The 16,291-nt window shown below is 38.5% G+C and overlaps 3 protein-coding genes across 3 annotated transcripts; 1 reads left to right on the forward strand and 2 right to left on the reverse strand.

The window, feature by feature from the left end:
- The first annotated feature begins 1,227 nt into the window (after positions 1 to 1,227).
- Positions 1,228 to 2,163, forward strand: LOC101678865 (olfactory receptor 1013-like). The gene has a single exon (XM_004777644.2). The coding sequence runs from the start codon at positions 1,228 to 1,230 to the stop codon at positions 2,161 to 2,163; it is 936 nt and encodes a 311-aa protein (XP_004777701.1).
- Positions 2,164 to 4,222: 2,059 nt separating this feature from the next.
- LOC101679170 (olfactory receptor 9G4) lies at positions 4,223 to 5,176 on the reverse strand. The gene has a single exon (XM_004777645.3). It carries the CDS (start codon positions 5,159 to 5,161, stop codon positions 4,223 to 4,225), a length of 939 nt encoding a protein of 312 aa, XP_004777702.2. The 5' UTR covers positions 5,162 to 5,176.
- Positions 5,177 to 10,456: 5,280 nt separating this feature from the next.
- On the reverse strand, positions 10,457 to 11,395 carry LOC101679471 (olfactory receptor 1013). Its single transcript, XM_004777646.2, has one exon. The coding sequence runs from the start codon at positions 11,393 to 11,395 to the stop codon at positions 10,457 to 10,459; it is 939 nt and encodes a 312-aa protein (XP_004777703.2).
- Between the last annotated feature and the right edge of the window lie 4,896 nt (positions 11,396 to 16,291).

Here is a 16,291-nt window from a genome sequence, read left to right on the forward strand (position 1 = left end):
TAAACATCTGGCTTCTAATTTTGGTTTGGGTCATGATCTCAGACTTATAGGATCAAGCCCCCCCCAGCTCTGAGCGCAACAGGAAGTCTGCTTGAGATTCTCTCTCTCACTCTCCCTCTGCCCCTCCCTGCCCCCCAAATAAATAAATAAACCATTTTAAAAAAAAAGAAAGTGTAAATCAAAACTACAATATCATACCACTTCACACCCAATGGGACTGCTAAAATCAAAATGTTAGTAACTTGTATTGGGATGAGGAATTATTGGATCCCATATGCTTTACTGATATGATTGAAAAATGGCAGGATTCATTTGGAAGACAGTTGGGTAATGTCCCAGAATGTTAAATATAGATGCACCATATGACTCAACAATTCTACTCCTGGATATCTACTCAAGATAAATGAAAGCATATGTCCTTACAAAACTTGTATTAGGATTCCCATAACAGCATTGTTCATAACTGCCAAAAAATAGAAACAATAAAACATGTATCCATTGATGAATAGGTAAATGAAATATGGTGTATCCATACAAAGGGATATTATTTGGCAATTAAAACAAAGGAATGATACATGCTACAACATTAATGAAAAAGAAAAATGTTCTAAAAAGGCATATTTGCAGGTGGTATACTCTGCCATCTCTCAAATGTCACCACTTCTAAACTACAGGGACTTTCCCATCTCTCATGGGCTTTAAGAAACTTGTCCACGTATAGCTGGGAAATAAGAAAAGACTTTTTCCTCTCAGGGTCTAAGTTTACTTAGTTCCTCTCCCAGTTCATTTTCACCACACCATCTAGTTTGCTTTTCCTAATATTTCTAACATTAACTGAAAATATTTCCACATTTATTTGTTTATTCATCATGTAGGACTCTAAATAAAGTCCTTGTAGAATAGGAGTCAACCCTATTGTCCTCACTGCTGTATCCCAACACCAAGAAGGCACCTGGACCTCAAGAAATATTTTTCTTGAAAAATAAGTAAGCAACCAAGAGCACTCAAGCTTTCCTATTATTAAATGCATTTCATTGAAATGAATATGTTAATGCTCCCATCACCTGCCCTTGTCAGGCAAAATTCCTGCTCTGATCTCACTTGCCCTAACAGCTTATAGTCTTGACTGTATCTCACAGGCTTATCACAGAGATTGCATTCCTGTAGTATGGGTTGAGGGAATTAAACTTTTCACTCTTTAATTTGCAGGTGAGGTCTCCTTAAACCATGGAGAGAAGCAATCATACAGTAACTGAGTTCATCCTAGTGGGTTTCACAACGGACCCAGTGATGCAGTTGGTCCTGTTCGTGGTATTCCTTGGCGTGTACTCTCTGACCGTGGTAGGAAATGCCACCCTCATGGTATTGATCTGTAATGACTCCCGGCTACACACAGCAATGTATTTCTTCATTGGGAATCTGTCCTTTCTGGATCTCTGGTATTCCTCTGTCTACACCCCAAAGATCCTGGTGACCTGTATCTCTGAAGACAAAAGCATCTCCTTTGCTGGCTGCCTAGCTCAGTTCTTCTTCTCTGCTGGCTTGGCATATAGTGAGTGTTACCTATTGGCCGCCATGGCTTATGACCGCTATGCTGCCATTTCCAACCCCCTGCTTTACGCTCAGGCCATGTCAAGGACATTGTGCATCTCTTTGGTTATATTTTCCTATACTGGAGGTTTTGTCAATGCAATAATTCTCACCAGCAACACATTCACCTTGGATTTTTGTGGTGATAATGTCGTTGATGACTTTTTCTGTGATGTCCCACCCCTGGTGAAGTTGGCGTGTGATGTGAAAGAGAGCTACCAGGCCGTGCTGTACTTCCTCCTGGCCTCCAACGTCATCGCCCCCACACTGCTCATCCTCGCCTCCTACCTGTTCATCATCGCTGCCATCTTGAGGATCCGCTCCACCCAGGGCCGCTACAAGGCCTTCTCCACCTGCTCCTCCCACCTGGTCTCCGTCACCTTGTACTATGGCTCCATTCTCTACATCTACTCTCGCCCAAGTTCCAGCTATTCCCTTGAGAGGGATAAAATGGTATCAACATTTTATACTGTCCTGTTCCCCATGTTGAACCCCATGATCTACAGTCTGAGGAATGAGGACGTGAAAGAAGCCCTGAGAAAACTGGTCTGGTTAACACAATCGGAAATCTGAGTTGACCTGTTATTTCTCAAATCAGTGCTCAGGGAGAATGGGCTGCTTCAGGAGCAGCATGGGGAACTGGCTTTTTTTAAACAGCACAGCTTTTTTTCTGGTCAAAAACAGCGAAGAAAGTTTTATTTATATTAGTTTGACTTGCTTTAGTGATCAAACTATAATCTATATTATAAAATATCGGTTCAATTGAATATTAACATAGTTTTAAAAATCAGCCTCAGGGCTTAATGCAAAATGGAAGTATATATATTGTTCCTAAGATCCTAAAAGATTAAATTTTCCTTCACTGTCTCCTTAAGATCTACCTATTTTTTTCCCCCTACATACTGAGCTTTAAGGGAATGTGAGTAAATTCTGGAGATTTGTATAATACACCCCAAATCCTTCTCATTCAGTACTTACAGAACTTTTGTAATAGAAGAATTTTTTTTTTTTTTTAATATAGGGGAGCCTAGGTGGCTCATTCAGTTAAGCATCTGACTCTTAGTTTCAACTCAGGTCATGATCTCAGTGTCATGGGATCCAACGCCAAGGTGGGTTCTGTTCTCAGCAGGAAGTCTGCTTGAGATTCTCTCCTTCTCCCTCCGGCCCTCCCCCTGCTATTTCTCTCTCTCTCTTTCTTCATCTCTCTCTCTCTCTACCTCAAAGAAAATAAATAAAAATCTTTATAAAAAATAATTTTAAAATATTAAGAATATTGTGATGAAAAGAGAAGGCATTAAGGTGTTATTTGATGAATGCAGAGGAAAAGAAAGATCAGAAGTGTCAGAGCAAACAGAAATGTTGAAGTGACTCCACCTACTTGTGTAAAATTTCAATTTACATGCATTTTATAGGGTGCCTGAATGGCTCATTTGGTTCAAGTTCTGCCTTCAGCTCAGGTCATGATCTCAGGGTCCTGAGATTGAGTCCTAATCAGGATCCTTTCTCCACAGAAATTCTGCTTCTCCTTCTGCCCCTCCTCCCACTTGTTCTTTCAATATCTCTCTCTCTCTCTCTCTCTCTCTCAAAAATAAATAAAATCTTGAAAAATAAATAAATAAATCCGTTTATTTATTTATTTAATGACGATGCCCGTTAGAGTAATAGCTATAGTCTTTCAATAATAAAGTACTGACTGGTAAGGCACAAGCTACTCATTTGTCACATGTAACTAATAATCCTGAATTTTCACTGTGGTTTTAAGGAGTATTAAAAAAATCAATTAAGTTTATTATGTACTGAATATTGAGCTGTAATTTTCTTTATGCTTAAAATCCTCTGGTGAGAAAAAAAAAAGAAGTAGTGAGTCTAGAACAGAGTGGAATTTTGTTAGTCAACTTATTGGTTATGGCTTGTTCCACTTGGTCTTGACCTTTTCCTTCACAGAGAACATGTGGTGTTATGAAGTGAAAGAGTGTAAAGCAGATTACTTGTTCTATTCTCTGTGGAGAGTTCACTCTTCTGAGGTGATATACAGTTTCAGAGACACATATCTCTTCATGGATGTAGAAAGATATTTTGGCTGTTTTTATTTCTTCATTCTAAAGAACTCTTAAACATATTGCTAATAGTCAATTGATGTAGAAGACTCAAGGTTTACAAAGATATTATCTGTATACTCAGAGCTTTATGATGAAGCATGGAGAGAATGCATTACTAAAAATAAATATTTATAAAATCTTGAGTAAATTTCCAGCAGTTTAACCATTCAGATCCTCTCCCCACACAATAAAATTTGCTTCCCAAGGTTCAAAGACAAACTGCATACACAAAAACTATCCAATTCCTATTCTCTTTCCAAAATACCCCAAAGATAATCAAGAGAGTAAGTTTTATGTAAATCTATCACTACAAAAGAGCAAAATACAATATTGTAAAGCATCAAACAATCCAAAATTAATTAGTTTAAAATAGTTTAATCACCAAATAGTGATAAACGAAGAGTGGTTTCTTCAATGTGTCATTGCTTTAAGTATGACTTGTATTTACTTGAAAATTGCAATGATTACCAGCATACATATACGCTAATAATTTGGAAAACTATGCAATAAGAACATTCCACAAAATATAACCTTCATCTCTGCAGTCTTATGGTTTGCGTTGCTTTCCAGAAGGCCTCTTTGACGTCTTTATTTCTCAGGCTATAGATGAGTGGGTTGAGCAGTGGATTGACCACAGTGTAAAACAGAGCAGCCACTTTGTCTTTCTCCAGGGAGTAGGTGGAACTTGGCCTTGAATACATGAAGAGCAGGGATCCATAGAAGAGCATGACTGAAATGAGGTGTGAAGCACAGGTGGAGAAGGCCTTGCGCCTTCCTGAGGCTGAGCGGATCCTCAGGATAGCCAGAAGTATGTTGCTATAGGAAATCAGGATGGCAAGAATGCTGGAGAGGACCGTGAAGCCCACCACACCCAGGAGGACTTTTTCATAGACGTGGGTATCTGTACAAGACATTTTTACCAATGGTGGCGCATCACAGAAGAAGTGGTCAATAATATTTTTACCACAGAAACTCAAGCGGAAAGTGTTGGCAGTATGAGCTATGGCATTCACAAACCCTCCTATGTAGGAGCCAGCGACCAGCCCAGTACAGAGAGACCTGGACATAGAACTCGAATAAAGTAATGGGTTACAGATCGCTGCATACCGGTCATAGGACATGGCTGCGAGGAGGTAGCACTCAGTGTAGGCTACAACACAAGAGAAGAACAGCTGGGCCCCACATCCAGCCAAGGAGATTCGTTTATCTTCTGAGACACAGTTAGCCAAGATTTTGGGAGTATACACAGAAGTGTACCAAAAATCCAAAAAGGACAGATTGCCAATGAAAAAGTACATAGGCGTGTGTAGGCGGGAATCAATTCGGATTAGAATAACCAGGGTCATGTTCCCCGACAAAGTCATCAAATAGAGCACCAGAAATATTCCAAATAGAATCAGCTGCCACTGTGGGTTTGCTGAGAAACCCACCAAGATGAATTCAGTCAGAATGGTACGATTTCCTACCTCCATGTCCACAGAGGAGAAAGCCTGATAAAGACTTTGAGGGGGGAAAAAATCATTTTGCAGTTGTTCTATTGAAATAAATAAACAAAGGCCTAAGTTAAGTCAGTACTTATTAGGACATTTATGGACTTTTATCCATGATTACCTAGAATGATAGAATTTCAGTCTGTGGCTTGGGTAGACCACAGGTATTAGTGTTAGAATCTGATTGTGAACTTAGGGCTTTCCCACAGGGCAAGGCCCTTATTCCAACGAGAGAAGAAAAACAAAGCCCCCAACTGGTTGTTTGATTGAGTGAAGGAGACATGCATGAAAATACCCAACCCAATGTTAAGTACATAGTAAGTGCTCAAAAAATTTTAGTATCCTTCAAGTATTATTGAGAATTTATGTGTCTGGCATTGTGCTGATAATTACACAAATATCAACGTACTGTACCACTCTTGTAACTATCTATACAACATTTACATTAGATATGGTATATAATATAATTAATATAATATAATAATGTAATAATCACTGTGCTCCAATTAATATTCTAAATTCTAATCTTGAAATACTTAATCCTTTCTATAATTTCATAAAGTAGGCACTATTATGATTCTCATGGTGTTTAAGAAACAAGTCCAAAGTCACCGAACAGATCAATAGCAGAGCTGGTATTTAAAAACAAAGTTTTCTTTATCAAGAGTATGTGCTCTCAACTGTTAAGCCATTTATGTGTTTTATAACTAAATGGTTTTTCTTTTGCTCTCCTGGTTAAGGCAATATATAATCCTCTGACAACTTGAATTACTTTACTTAATAAAAAGATCATTAAAAAAGCCTTTTTAAAGAACATTCTTTCCCCACTTTCTCTTGTTGGTCAACGAGATTCATATACATAGCTGAGCTATTTTTGGATATTGTAAATGCTGAATATTAGGCAAAGCACAATCTTTGGTGTCAATGACAGACTGAGAAGCCATGAATCCTTTCAAATTATCCCAAAGCCCTAAAACTCTGAGGGAGAAGCTAAAAGGAGGAATCTAATTCAAAACATATGGAATTGGGCCAGTAGCCGGTAGACTATCCCTTAGTTAAAAAGATAGTGGGAGAAAGTTAAAACCAAGAGAAGATTGTGATTTACTTCCATGTTCAGAACATTCTCCTTTGAGCTAAGCCAGAATCCATTTGTAACTGGACTGTCAATTGTAATGTTCTACCCCAAAGTTCACTGTTCCTCTTTAATAAGGAAAGGAAGTATCTTAATCTTTAAATATTAACTCTTGCTATCTTTCAGATGTAGCTTACAATGTTCAGAGAGGACATGATTTGACTGATAAACTTTAGTAGATAAAGCCTGGAATCCTGAAGATCACTCATTCCTCCAACTATTTCCATATAATGGATCTCATCTCATTAGCACACAAAACACAGATGCTTTAGTCCTACACCTCCTTCCCTAAGTGGGCTTTAACTTAACCTTTACAACTCTCTCTTGCTACTTGTCTTCACCTATTTAGGACTTCAACCAAACTAAATTACTCACAAAATCTCCCCTTAAAAATCTCACATCCTAGGAGCTTCACATGTATTGTGCTACACTGTGTTCATTCCTACACTATAATTTTTTTTTCTGAAATTGCTCAAGCTTGAGTAATAGTTATCTTGGCAGGGATTTATGGTCATTATATTGATAATGTACAACCCGGTGGATGATAGCCATCATCTCAGTAGTTCCTATGAACCTCCTCTGCAGTGTTATTATTTACCTACACAATGAGAAATACCTGTGCCTTATGAAGTTCACCTTCAATGCGATAAACCTTGGGGGGAAAATGAAAATATCTGACAGTGTCTATTATTACCCTTCTACTCCTGCCCTCCAGAGAGGCAAATAACTGAAAAGAATTAATGATTTTTTTGGTCTATTAGTCAGTCTTCACGGAAGAAGAGCTATTGAAAAGAGACCAGAGAAATGAGTCCAGTGCTAGCCCGTTGTAAAGATAAGGAGGAGAGGAAAGAAGTTCCATGAGGATAAAAAAAAAAAAAAAAAAACGTATATCAGAGCCCTCACATGAGAGAGAGTCTGGTGAACTCCAAGAGTTGAGAGGGGTTAAGTAAAGATGGGATGTACAGAAGAACCATTAGGTGAGCCACAAGAGCGATCAGCTTACAAAGCCTATTGGAAGACATATTAAGGATTTTGGCATTACAGGAACACAAATAGTTTTGGGGAAAATAGAGCAGAGTTAGAGAAAAACAAGAAGATGGGTATTGCTGGTGACAAGAGGGATTTGAAATAGAGTGACAAGAATGGGTCTTCATAAGAAAATGACATTTGAATGGGATTTGCAGGAGATGAGGTGTGAGGCCCATTCTGGTCTATTTTCCCCAAGACATACCGTCATCTTCTAGCTCTGGGATATAGTTTGTTGTCCATTTTCCCTATCAGCATACTGCATACAACATACAGCACACAGGTCAGTATGATTTCTCTGTTTTGTTTACTGCTGTACCTAGCACATAGAACCCAACACATAGAACTGTTCCCAGCAACTAATTGGCACTTTATAAATATTTCTAGAATGAATGAGTGGGTAATTACCTCTATATCTTGAAGCCCTTTTCCCCCAAAGTATTGTCTACTTCTAACCTCATACAAACTACTTAAGACAAATTTACCCTCATCTAGACTTTTATTACTCAGTGTACTGTATCACTTCAGCAGGAAGATGATTAAAGGACTCTTAATCATTACCCTCATAACCATCAGGATGTCCTAAAATCCATCTTGAATTTAAAACAAATTGCAATGAAGGGCACTTGGGTGGCTCTGTGGGTTAAGCCTCTACCTTCCGCTCAGTTCATGATCTCAGGGTCCTGGGATCGAGACCCACATCAGACTCTCTGCTCAGCAGGGAGCCTGCTTCCCACTCTCTCTCTGCCTCCCTCTCTGTCTACTTGTAATCTCTCTCTCTCCCTCTCTGTGTCAAATAAATAAATAAAATCTTTAAAAATATAAAACAATTAAAATAAATTGCAATGAAAATGTGGATGTGGAATAAAAGACACAGAAAAAGTCTGAGCCAACCATGCTAAAGCACCCATGTAGAATGGTTTCTCAAGATGTGTATTCTCCTGTTTCCTGCTCTTCCACTGGAGGACTAAACATTTGGGGGAAGAATGTGTCCCTCTAATACCTGAAAACTAGTAGCAAGAAGTGAAAATATCACACAGTGTAGCTTGGACACTATAATCCAAAAGTAGGTCAACCATATTCTCTTTTTGTTTACCCCACTGTGTTAGTAAATACATGATGACCCAACATAACTACCAGACTGAAGTGCAAATTCTAGATGAACATGAGGCATCTCATTAGTGGACTCTTATTTAGAAGACTGTGTCTTTCTGTATGTGTGTGTGGCATAACAATGATCCTTTGAGAGCCATGCCTGACTCTGTATCTCCCTTCTAATTTAGCTGAGTCCAAAGAGAGACCAAACACTTATCTACCCCTGGTTCTAGTTGCTTACCCTTGGCAAGGAAGGACCGATGCTGGAAGTGACAGGCTTTTCTCTTTCCTCTGACATTTTGGCATGCTTTGTTGGACTTGATATGTACATTTTCTCATAGACCTTTGAGACCTCTTCCACAGAGCAGAAATATACACTTCAGTCTCTAAAGAATCAATTAGAGTTCATTTACAGTATTGGGATAGTATGTTAATTAGGACATGATGAAATGAAAAATATTTTACTAAAATCTCACTGTCTTACCATTAAATCACAATATAATCACAAACGTGTCTGATAATAGAAACTCCCCAAATTGTTCTAAATAAGCTTTTTTAGAGTGTATCATTTGTGGTTTATAATTTTTTCTACTGCCAGATCTCCTATGCTTCCTTGTCTGTACAGTGCTTCCAGGCTACCTTTCCTTGTCTCATTCATCAGAAAACTCTTATTAAAACCTGTTATTATGGATTGAATGGCAACCTTCTAAAATTTGTATGTTGACTAATAGTGACTCAGAATGTGTGTTTGGAGATAGGGCCTCTATAGAAGTGATTAAGTTAAGGGGTGCTTGGGTAGTTCAGTAGGCTAAGAGTACAACTCTTGGTTTCAGCTCAGGTCCTGATCTTGGGGTCATGGCATCAAGCCCCTTGTTGGGTTCCATGATCAACATGGTGTCTGCTTGAGATTCTCTCTCCCTCACTCTTTTCTCCCCTTTTCTCATGCTATCTCTCTCCCTAAAACAAATAAATAAATCTCTTTTTTTAAAGTGATTAAGTTAAAATGAGATGGTTAGGGTGAGCCCTAATCCAATCCAAGTCTTCATAAAAGAAGAATGGAAATTTGGACTCATGAAGAAGTACAAGAGGTACCTGTGCACAGAAAAGACCAAGTGAGGAGAAAGCAGGAGGGTGCCCACCTACAAGCAGAGGAGAGACCTCAGAACAAATCAACCTGAGTGGACCCTTGATCTTGGCCTTTTCTGCTCCAGAGCTGTGAGAAAATAAATTTCTGTTGTTTCAGTCACCCAGTCTGTGGTATTTTGTTAAGGCAACCCTAGCAAATGAATATACTTGGCTAATTAACACTAGGGCTTTTGTTGTGTGAGCACAGCTTCATGTTTTATATGTAAAAAGACTGAAAATTAGGAAGTGAGAGACACCATAATGAAATATTCTCTAAGTTGTAATGAATTCATACATAAAGGTGAACAAGCAAAGAAACACAAACATTCATAGAACCTTAAAGACTATTCATTTCTTCACTTAGCAGAGATTTTCACAATGAATCTTCTCATGGATGTAAAAGCTTTTTGAAATCTTTCTCTCTATCTCTCTCCCTACCTATTTCTATCTATATCTCCATTTTTGGTCTTCATACAACTGCTCTTCTTTTACCCTTGATTTTTCTAATTGTTGAGGAAATACTCTTTCACTGAAAGTGCACTCTGACTCTGAGATATTTGCTCTGCCCTGTATCTGTTGCCAAAAAAACCTTTTTATCATGACAAGCAAAATAAAACAAAACAAAACAAAAACTCTTATTCACCCTTTTCAGAATCTCAGGAATTTTAGACTAGTCCCAGGTAGCAGGCATAAGAGTTATTCCAAATATACCAACCGTGTTTATTTTACACACCTACTCAAAGACATTAGTGCCAACTTAAAAAGACAATTGCAGTCAAGCGTTTCCATATTATCTAGTAATTTTTTTATTTATTTTTGTTATTTCTGAGAGTCTAGGCTAATAACAATGATGTGGAGATTACTGAGAAAAAAGATACAGTCATATTTCCCAAGTATTTTCATTTAAAAATTGGTGCCTTATCTAACATTTTCTTCAGAGCATCTTTAACATCTTTATTTCTTAAGCTATAGATCAAGGGATTCAACAATGGTATCACCACAGTATAGAACACCGACACCACTTTATCCCTTTCCAGGGCATAGCTCGTACTTGGACGGGAGTAAATGAAGAGAATAGAGCCGTAGTACAAGGTGACAGCTGTCAAATGAGAGCCACAGGTAGAGGCAGCCTTGAGGCGGCCTTGGGTGGAGCGGATCTTCAAGATGGCAGCAATGATAAAGAGGTAGGAGGCAAGGATGAGCACAGCAGGAGCAATGACATTGGAGGCCAGTATGAAATAGAGCACAGCCTGGTAGCTCTCCTTTACATCACAGGCCAGCTTGACAAGGGGGGGCAGATCACAGAAGTAATCATCAATAACATTGCTCCCACAGAAGCTGAGGGTGAATGTCTCACTGGTAATGATGATTGAGTTAAGAAAGCCACTAAGGTATGAAGCTGCAACAAGACTTGCACATAACCTTGAGGACATCACCTGTGAATAAAGCAGAGGGTTGGTGATGGCCACATAACGGTCATAAGCCATGGCAGCTAACAGGTAACACTCACTATATGCCAAGCCAGCAGAGAAGAAGAACTGAGCTAGGCAGCCAGCAAAGGAGATGCTTTTGTCTTCCGAGATGCAGGTCACCAGGATTTTTGGGGTGTAGACAGAAGAATACCAGAGATCCAGAAAAGACAGGTTCCCAATGAAGAAATACATGGCTGTGTGGAGCCGAGAATCAGCACAGATCAGAGAAATCAGGGTGATGTTCCCTGAAAGACTAGCGACATAGATGATGAAGAAAATGACAAAGAGTACTTTCTGTAACCACAGGTCTGATGTAAACCCTAAAAGTATAAACTCTTTCACTTTGGTGAAATTTTTCTCATCCATTGATTTTGGGTTTCTATGGTCCTTTTCTGTGAAAAGATTAATAAATATGTCAATACATCCATATATCAACTTCCCTTATCATTTGCCATTTTAGATCCCTGAAATACCCAAGAGATGCATGTATGTTGTTCAACGCGAGACATGTTCATGCCATAGTGGATATCACTTTTTTCAGACTACTGAGAAATCAGTTCTATGCTGTGGGGGAGAGATTAGTTATCAGGCACATAACATAGCATGCACCACCATATTTTTTTTTTTTGAGTATAGCTGACACACAATGTTACATTTGTTTCAGGTGTGCAACATTGTGATTCAGCAAGTTTATACATTATGCTATGCTCACCACAAGTGTAGCTACCAACCGTCACCATACAAAGCTATTAAAATACCATTTAAAGTACTCACTATGCTGTTCCCTTTATTCCCTGTCACCATATATTTCTCAATTAATTTTTCCTCCTTACCAGAGAGGGTGATTGAGTTATCTTTTCTCTTTGCACCTGATAGAGTGCCTTGTGATAGATGTTAAAAAAGGAAGCATGAAGTAACGCTCTGGTTTCTCTGCTGGTCATTGACTCCTTTTGTCTTTACTAGAGAATTACACCCAGAAGGATACTTTTTATTATTCTAATCATATTTTGGAATATCCTTGAAAGCAATAACTTTATTTTATTCAACTTTTTATCCACAAAACCAGGAACACAGCTATGCATCAAGTAAAAAGTATATAATTTGAATAACAGTTTTCCTTTAATAATAGGAATGTGAGCCATAGCTACCACCATGGATGGTAAAGGAAGCAAAATGTTAATCCGTGGCTAACTGTGTTCATGATGTGGTTGAATATCCTAGAAAATGTTAAAACAAAACAAAGTGCATGGTTTGGAGCAAAACAGTAAGCTGCATATGGCCCAGAAAGACATGCAGGTTCTAGTTCCAGGAACCTGGGAATATTACTTTATATGGGGAAAGACTCATTGGGTTCAAAATTAAGAATCTTGAGTTGGGGAGATTATCAGGGTGGGCCCTTAGTGCCATCACAAATATCCTTATAGGGAGGAGGCAGAGGGAGGTTTGACTACAGACACAGGAGGAGGAGGTAGTGTGGCCATAGAAGCAAAGACTGGAGAGATAGAGCCATGGGGACTGCCAGCACCACCAGGCCTATGAGGCCTGTGAGGATTCTCCAATGGAGCCTCTGGGTGGAGAGTAGCCCACCAACACCTTGATTTTGGCCCAGTGATATTGAGTTTGGACAGCTGACCTCCAGAACTGTGAAATAAGTTGTGTTGTTTTGTGCCACCAAGCTGATGATGATTTGCTAGTACAAGAGGTTGTGGAATTCGACCCCTGACAGTCTTCTTTCCTTCTGAGGCAGACGCAGGAGGCAGGTGTGTTGCCAGCAAAGTGGGAAGCAACATCTCCATTTGTCTGTGTTAAGCCCCTAGGATGCTAACTTCTCCAGCACAGCACAATGAAAAAAAAGGCTAAATTATCACTGTCAGGGTTCTGAGCTAATATTTCTGCTTTAGATCCAAGGTTTTAAAATTCTCTTATGTTTGAGGGACACCTGGGTGGCTCAGTTGGTTAACCATGGGCCTTCAGCTCAGGTCATGATCCCAGGGTCCTGGGATCAAGCTCTGCATTGGGTTCCCTGCTCAGCTGGGAGACTGCTCACTCTCCCACTCCCTCTGCTTGTGTTCTCTCTCTCTCTCTCTCTCTATCTCAAATAAATAAACAAAATCTTTTCTAAAAAGTCAAAATTAAAACCTCTTATGATTGAGAAAAAAACTGAATTTTGCTTTTTTTTTTTTTTTTTTTTTTTTTTTTTTTTTTAATTTTTTATTTTTATAAACATATATTTTTATCCCCAGGGGTACAGGTCTGTGAATCACCAGGTTTACACACTTCACAGCACTCACCAAATCACATACCCTCCCCAATGTCCATAATCCCACCCCCTTCTCCCAAACCCCCTCCCCCCGGCAACCCTCAGTTTGTTTTGTGAGATTAAGAGTCACTTATGGTTTGTCTTCCTCCCAATCCCATCTTGTTTCATTTATTCTTCTACCCACTTAAGCCTCCATGTTGCATCACCACTTCCTCATATCAGGGAGATCATATGATAGTTGTCTTTCTCTGCTTGACTTATTTCGCTAAGCATGTCCACAATAGCCAAACTATGGAAAGAACCTAGATGTCCATCAACAGATGAATGGATCAAGAAGATGTGGTATATATACACAATGGAATACTATGCAGCCATCAAAAGAAATGAAATCTTGCCATTTGCGACAACATGGATGGAACTAGAGCGTATCATGCTTTTTTTTTAATTTATTTTCAGCATAACAGTATTCATTATTTTTGCACCACACCCAGTGCTCTATGCAATCCGTGCCCTCTATAATACCCACCACCTGGTACCCCAACCTCCACTTCAAACCCCTCAGATTGTTTTTCAGAGTCCATAGTCTCTCATGATTCACCTCCCCTTCCAATTTCCCCCAACTCCCTTCTCCTCTCCAACTCCCCTTGTCCTCCATGATATTTGTTATGCTCCACAAATAAGTGAAACCATATAATTGACTCTCTCTGCCTGACTTATTTCACTCAGCATCATCTCTTCCAGTCCCGTCCATGTTGCTACAAAAGTTGGGTATTTAATTTTGCTTTTGTGTTACATGGTATACTTAAAACTATTGTCTCACCTACTTTTCTTAGTTCAGTGGGCCTTCAAGAAGCCACAAATGTGATTAAGCCCTATGAAAACTGGAAGTTGAAACTATGACTTGCATTCTCTCTGACTTTACAGTTTCTTCACCTCAATAGTCTCTCCTTCAGATATATTTGCTTTACCTCCCAAGGACTTTCACTTGTACCTATACTGACTCCTCAGAGTTTCACATGTTACTATACAGAAACCTTCCCATCTTCAGTATGTGTCTGTCACACAAGCTGGGAAGTTGCTGGGCTAGACTGCAGAACTAAATTGGGAATGAGAATTGTAAAAGATGTTTCTTCCCCAATCGCTCCTGTTTGCCTCTCCAGTTATCAAAATATAAAATAAACAGGCATGTCAATATATACATATGTGACTATGTATGTGAATACTTTTACAAATTAACAAAAGGTTGAGGGTGTCTAGCATGAGATACAAACACAGGTAAACAACATAAATAAGAAAACATGAAAAGGAAAAGCAAGACCAACACAAAATAGAGCCAAGAATAAAAACTGTTGCCCACGAGCAAGTCCAACCCACTGTTCTATACAGACCACAAATTTCCCTCAAACTTTTCACCAGCTCATTTACACAATTAGTAGCATCCAAAAGACAAGTAAATCAACCTAGAATTTGGGCAAAACATTACCGTTCTTGTTACCAACTTTGAAATCATTTCTTCCAAGAATCCTTGTGAAAAGAATGCATGAAATATAATGCAAAATATATTGAACAGTATTCTTATATATGGAGACAGACAAACAAACAAAAAAAAAAAAACCTTTTAGAGCTACCTTTGTTGGTCATTCATTCATAGACTTAAATCTGGCTGCATGCCTTGCTAGAGTCACAGGGTGCTCAGAAACCTTCTCCCCATAAAACATCTCTGCTCCCCATCTTTCAAATACCTCCTCATAGGGATAACTTTCTAAGAAATAGATGCTTCTGAGAGTGGTCATCCACAAGGAACGGAGCTCTGAGTTCTCAATCCTCTCCAGGCCACATGCATCTGCCATCAAATCTATATCTTTATTTCCATAAAAAGATCTCAGATATTAAAGAAGGTGAAAAATAGAGACACATAGATACAGTTATAGGTACAGACAGACATACAGAGAGAAATATATATAAATATATTACATATACATAGAGGTAGAGATAGAGTAGCGATATAGATGATAGATGATGATTGAGAAGATAGGTGATAGATAATAGATGATAGATGATAAATAGATGATAGAAAGATGATAGATAGAAGATGGATAGATAAATGATGATAAATGTTAGATAGATAATAGATAGATAGATGATAGATAGAGATAATAGATGATAGATACAGTTGTACTCCTCCTCTTAAGGAGCTCCTGTTCCTTGCACTGCCTAACATAGAAAAAGAATTTTTCTAAGGTCATGAAAATGTTGACTCAAGTTAACATTTCTACTCTGATCTACTTTAAAGGCTAATAAGTTTTCTGCAAAATGCAAGGAGGGACCAAACACAAGTACATAGAGCTATAGAAGGTTCACAAGAAGGAAAACCTCCATCGCATACATATCTAATTGCCTGTTTCACTGAAAAAGAAAGGAATTGAACACAAGATATTTGGAGACATTTCAGCTTTTCTCTTCACATATGTTAAAAAGGAAGAAAACCTTACTGTATTTCAGAAAACCAAACTATGTTATGGCTTGACTTCATTAAGAATTGTAGGGGGGGGGTGTTGTCCATATAGTGATATACAGATGGAATTCCTCTGGTTAAACACAGTACTTACATCATGAACGTAAATAGTAACTTCATTTGAATTTCAACTCAAGTCCACAACTTTTCATTTTACCTTAGGAAAAAAAAAGTGCCTTCTGTTTACTCCATGGGAATCCTCCTTCCAATGGTAACAATGCTGGGAGAAAATATAAGCCTGAGCTTCCCTTTGGGATGTGCCACTAAAAGCAAATCATATCTTCATGTGCTATTCTGGTGCCAAGTGAACAATTATAATACTCAGTTATCTTTCTGGAATGAAGGAGGGAGAGATCATTTATCATGAATATAATTGGTCCAATTAACCAGTAAAGTCCATTTCCTTTGTGAATTTCACTTTTATATTTGATATAGAATAGAATTCATCAGAAAGAATAACCAATAGAATTGTCTGCACATAATAGAT

This window comes from Mustela putorius, unplaced genomic scaffold (genome assembly GCF_011764305.1).
Source record: "Mustela putorius furo isolate JIRA1106 unplaced genomic scaffold, ASM1176430v1.1 tig00000127_pilon_pilon_pilon, whole genome shotgun sequence".
Classification (NCBI taxonomy): domain Eukaryota; kingdom Metazoa; phylum Chordata; class Mammalia; order Carnivora; family Mustelidae; genus Mustela; species Mustela putorius.

What these genes read in the sequence shown, in the direction of transcription:
- LOC101678865 (XM_004777644.2), top strand. Translation starts at nt 1,228, where the DNA reads ATGGAGAGAAGCAATCATACAGTAACTGAGTTCATCCTAGTGGGTTTC.
- LOC101679170 (XM_004777645.3), bottom strand. Translation starts at nt 5,161, where the DNA reads ATGGAGGTAGGAAATCGTACCATTCTGACTGAATTCATCTTGGTGGGT.
- LOC101679471 (XM_004777646.2), bottom strand. Translation starts at nt 11,395, where the DNA reads ATGGATGAGAAAAATTTCACCAAAGTGAAAGAGTTTATACTTTTAGGG.